The sequence below is a fragment of the Oncorhynchus mykiss genome, chromosome 7 (assembly GCF_057628025.1).
Source record: "Oncorhynchus mykiss isolate SJ-2025 chromosome 7, ASM5762802v1, whole genome shotgun sequence".
NCBI classification, from domain to species: domain Eukaryota; kingdom Metazoa; phylum Chordata; class Actinopteri; order Salmoniformes; family Salmonidae; genus Oncorhynchus; species Oncorhynchus mykiss.
In genome coordinates, this window is record NC_143028.1 from 49,715,186 (window position 1) to 49,720,322 (window position 5,137).

At 39.4% G+C, this 5,137-nt stretch overlaps 1 protein-coding gene across 1 annotated transcript; it reads left to right on the plus strand.

The window, feature by feature from the left end:
* The first annotated feature begins 407 nt into the window (after positions 1–407).
* Positions 408–2,705, plus strand: LOC110528019 (mRNA turnover protein 4 homolog). The gene is made up of 8 exons (XM_021609796.3): positions 408–689; positions 938–996; positions 1,118–1,221; positions 1,361–1,442; positions 1,564–1,631; positions 1,782–1,933; positions 2,173–2,249; positions 2,349–2,705. Exons 1-8 carry the CDS (start codon positions 662–664, stop codon positions 2,499–2,501), a joined length of 723 nt encoding a protein of 240 aa, XP_021465471.1. The 5' UTR covers positions 408–661; the 3' UTR covers positions 2,502–2,705.
* The last annotated feature ends 2,432 nt before the right edge of the window (positions 2,706–5,137 follow it).

The window sequence follows — 5,137 nt, forward strand, 5'->3', positions numbered from 1 at the left end:
ATAAGATAAATAGTATGTTGTCCATAATCTCATCTGTTACAGATAATTATCCCACAAACACAGCAGGCAACAGCCACTGTGTCCATGTCTGTTTAAAGCATTCATTATTAGTCTACATTGAATCATATTTTAGTGAGAAAAATACCCTTTACTTTCAAGTGCATACCACAGACACCTCATTCAAGTGAGACTGCTGCCCTCTCCAACCTGTCATTTATTTTTGTCATTGCAGCGCAATATGTGCTTTATGGAGCAAAAGAGGTACAATATTTAGATTCAATAGAAAACAACAGAATAAATAAATAAATCATAATTTCTGTCACACCATAATAACTTTTAATGGCTTTATCATGATTGCTGTGTGCTTGTTATAGCACTTGTTATGAGGTGCGCCCTCTCATGTTTGCAGGGTTCCATCTACTGGGGAAAAGGAGACCATGTCATTAAAGCACATATATTTTGCATTGTTAATCCAGATTATTAAATCATGTATTTATATTATCAAAGTCAATATTTTATTTCAAGTCAATTATGTAGCAGAAAATGAGCTCGGGAAACGCAACAATTCATTTTTTTTGTAGGCATATTTTGGACCGCTATATTCAACAGACAGAAACACGTGGGGTCCTTTTCCTCCATAGGTCTACACAACGTGAGGACCATGCCGAAGTCAAAGAGAGACAAGAAAGGTATGTTTTATGTCATTTGTCCAGTAGATTAAGCGTATATATAGTCCAGTGTATTGCATCATGTAATAGTTCACGAATATAGCATTTCCAGGGTATGTCTTGCATCAAGAGGTGAAAGAGGAGCCAGCTAGCTACGACGCTAACGTTAGCTAACTAGCTAATTATGTTTATTAAGATGGCTAATGCTGAACATACTTTGTTGTCCTGTATGCATCAAACCTGATTGTTTGTCTTTTTCACCTCTTCAGTTTCACTAACAAAAACAGCCAAGAAGGGTCTGGAAACTAAACAGAACTTAATAGAAGAGGTAACTACGTATACTGATACCCATCAATCCTTCCTAGCTAAGTTGTTTTCTGTCTGACATCGGTACCCAGCTAATAAACGCTTGACTAATGGTCTGTATCTGTATGTCCATGTCTTTATAGTTGCGGAAATGTGTGGACATTTACAAGCATCTGTTCATCTTCTCTGTGGCAAACATGAGGAACAACAAACTGAAAGACATCAGGACAGCCTGGAAACACAGTCGGTAAGAACACACACAACACAGGTCTAAGCAGCCTGGTTCTCATTACTCAGACAAATCTAATTGTCATACACCCATGATGTGTTATGCGTATAGGTAGGTGCAGTTGGTTTGACAATGAGGTGACGTTTTTCTTCTTCAGATTCTTTTTTGGCAAAAACAAAGTCATGATGATCGCTATAGGTAAAGGATCAACAAGCGAGTACAAAGACAATTTGCACAAGGTATGCTATATTTGTTGTGATGAAGTTATGTAGACTCATGAGTTAAGGTCTTGTACATTTGGTTTGCACAAAGACAATTTTCAAGGAGTTGAATTAATGTTGGTCTCTGCTTATTTTGTAGGTCAGCCGGTTTCTGAGGGGAGAAGTGGGTGTGCTATTCACAAATAAAACCAAGGAAGAGGTACAAGAGTAAGTAAACCTATGTCTTGCATTTCCATTAAAGATGTACCTTCATTAAATGTAGTCTTTTTTTTGTTGTTCATCTGGTGCTTCGGCTGATTCCTTGCCCTCAATGGTAGTTTCATATAAGTTGTTTTTCTCTTGATAAATGTTTTTCAGGTATTTCAGCCAGTTCAAAGAGATGGATTTTGCACGAGCAGGAAACAAGGCAGGGATGGCCATAACACTTGATGAAGGACCCCTGGAACAGTTCCCTCACTCCATGGAGCCACAGTTGAGACAGTTGGGACTCCCCACAGCACTCAAGAAAGGTGAGACCTGTCTCTGATGTTCAGAGAAACCTTTCATAAGTCTGCAATGAAAGGATGGCTGTAACCTCTCTAGTGACCCACTTTGTTTAGTTTAAATGAACTTTTTCTGCTTCTGCTACAGACTTCTGATCTAACAACCGAAGCTCATCGATAACTAGTCAAGTTTACGTAGGATTACTTCCGAAGGGGAAGGATTAAATGTTGCAATTGTTGGCTTATACCCCATTGTTTTGTTGTAGGAGTGGTGACACTACTGAAAGACCATGACGTGTGCAAAGAGGGAGACACACTAACCCCTGAACAGGCCCGTATTCTGGTGAGTTTTAAACCTTTCCCCCAGTCTACACCTGATTGGCCTATGAGACATTCTGCAAGTCCACAGTTGCTAGATGGTTCCATTATTTTTCCCATATAGAAACTCTTTGGGATTGAGATGGCAGAATTCAGAGTGCAGATCAAGTGCATGTGGAACTCTGAAACGAGCGACTTTGAGAAGCTGGCTGAGGAAGAAGAGGAAGAGGCCATGCAGGATAATGACACAGAGGAGGAAGAAGGGGGTGGGAAATGAATCTGGATAGACTAATGGACTTCTCAGACCTTAGGATTTTAATACTGTGTGACCTGTATGTTTTAATGTCTCAACCTTCAAGTGTTTCCTTTTGCCTATGAAATACTAGATTTCTGGTATGTTACCCATTGAATCTTGTGAACATACATTTTGTGCTTTATACATCTTTTGTCGTCCACTCAAATACAACAGTACAAACTAAAACGGTTTGTTTGGTTGTGTTTTATAAAACATCCCACAGAAAAAATGTTTAGTGGGAATTGTTTATGCACAGTATAGCTTTAAAATTGCCAACTATGTAAAATTGTTAGCCACATTTTGATCCTTACAAACGCACTGGCCATGGCAGATCAGTGAAGATAAAATAATCCCATTGTTCTCCAGTTAATTAGACACAGCCTCCAGAAAATGTTTTTTCCTAATTCATTGAATTTACATGAATTGCTCACCATTAGAATATACAAAATCAAAATAATCTGTGCCTTTCGTAGTTTGTTTTAATGAATACTTGCATCAATCTGATAACGAAAAATCTCACTGTACAATTAGCCAATTGTTTTATGGTTTGTGGATAATGTCGATATAGTCAATCAGATGACCATGGGTTTTTGAAACATCTAGCAGAGGTAATTGGGGCTACCAGGTCCCAGACCTGTTGGAAGGCCTCCACCACCCGCTCATCTAGAGGGCCCTCCGAGGCAAACGGGTTCTGCTGCAGCTGATCGATGCAGGACATTCCAATGATGACACTGTATCCCAAATACTTCTGGAACAGTGGCGACAAAACCCAGGTGCAAGAGGACCCAACCATTTGCACTACATACGTCACACTAGCTAAACATTTATGGTAATAATTGTAGCTAGTACTGCTGACATTGAGTGGCAATTGTCATGTTCAACCTATTGTTAAATTTATTTAATTTTCTTTCATATAAAGGTGGAATATGTAGAAATCCTTCCGCCATTTCCTGTGTGCTGAAATTCTAATAGTTCACCTAATTTCAGTTTGTGACAAAATAAGCAGTCATTGTGTAGAGAATCATTTTACCATCTAAACGGCTGTGTAATATATTTTCCGTAACCAAACATATTGTATTTTCAGCTGTTTGAAGCTGGTGTACAAAACCGAAAGCAAAACACGCAAAAACTAAATTTAACGGGAAGCATAGAAATGGTGCACATGAAACAGATTTACTGCTTAGACTTGCTTTCAATGGGACTGACAGATCTATAGCTTACATTTCTATGTGAATTTGGTTGGTTTGCCCAAAAAGGTACATATTGTAGCTTTAAAATCAAAGTGACTAGCTGATAGTGGGTTGTCCCTGTTGTTGCATGTGGCTTGTTACCTTGAGGTGGGAGTGGTGGTACATCCAGTGTAAAGCAGCATATGTCATAGTCTGCTTGTCTGAGCCATACACTGTCTTCAGGGTCTTCTGAACAAGCTCAATATCCTGGGAGTGACATTCCTTCCAGTACCTGACATAGAACACATGAATCATCCAAAGGTAATGTTTTATTGTATCTAGTGTAAAGGTAATCTTGACAAATAATGTTTTCATTGTGAATAACAATTTTTATCCTATTATTACGGTTTAATTTATTGTAATAGTTTAAAAACATAACATTGCCTTCATTCAAATTACAGAACAATGTGGTGAGTGACAGATGCAGGCTTTCTGTGTGTGTTACCTGATACACAGTGGGAAGTATCCAGTTGTTTGCAGATAGTAGTGATTTCAGCAACTTCTGATGCTATATAGTTTGGTAAGCCATGCTCCTTGTATTTCCCCTGAAAACCAACATAGAAATAAAGACCATGCCCAAAGAGCATTATCAATCGTTATTTGTTGCATGCGCCGAATACAACAGTTGTAGATCTTAGATTGAAGTGCTTACTTACAAGCCCCTAACCAACAATGTAGTTAAGAAAAATACACAAAAAAAATAGAAATAAAGTCACAAATAATTAAAGCTGTAAAATAACAATAGCGAGGCTATGTACAGGGGGTACCGGTACAGAGTCAGTGTGCTGGGGAGCCCGTTAGTCGAGGTAATATACATGTGGGTAGAGTTATTAAAGTGATTTATGCATAGATAGAGTAGCAGCAGTGTAAAAGAGAGGGGGTGGCGGCAATGCAAGTAGTCTGGGTAGCCATTTGATTAGATGTTCAGGGGGGGGCTGGGGTTGAACTGGTTCAGAACTTTATTTCGCTGGTCGGAATAATGGTTCTGTTCAGAGCAAAACAATTGGAAAATAATCGAGACGTAGCCTGTGTTGCAACTTTGGAGGTTTTGTGTTGCACTGGCATTTTAGTTAATATGGCTGACCAGGCCTGTTGGTTTGAGATTTTCCTGTAGTTTGTGTTAGGAGGGTAACCCCCAGTGAGATCAGTACATCGTGGAGCTCATGGCAAGCCTGCAGTGTGTCCTGGATGGTGTTCTGATGGTCTGGAGCATGGAGGTAGAAGAGTTCCACAGACTAAGTATGCAGTCTCTTCAGCCAGGTCCAGCTGGGAACTCACACTGTCTGGTTTCAGGGTCTTTCAGGGTCTTTCCGTCTCAGGGATTTGTCTTGGTGGCAATGCTCACTGGAGATACAGGCAAAAAAACAAATGGCTGATAAGGTCCAATAA

Excerpts from the sequence above, each read along its gene's own strand:
- LOC110528019 (XM_021609796.3), top strand. The coding sequence starts at position 662 with ATGCCGAAGTCAAAGAGAGACAAGAAAG. Across the intron at positions 1,443-1,563 it reads ACAAAGACAATTTGCACAAG|GTCAGCCGGTTTCTGAGGGG; the intron begins GTATGCTATATT and ends CTTATTTTGTAG. Across the intron at positions 2,250-2,348 it reads CTGAACAGGCCCGTATTCTG|AAACTCTTTGGGATTGAGAT; the intron begins GTGAGTTTTAAA and ends TTTCCCATATAG.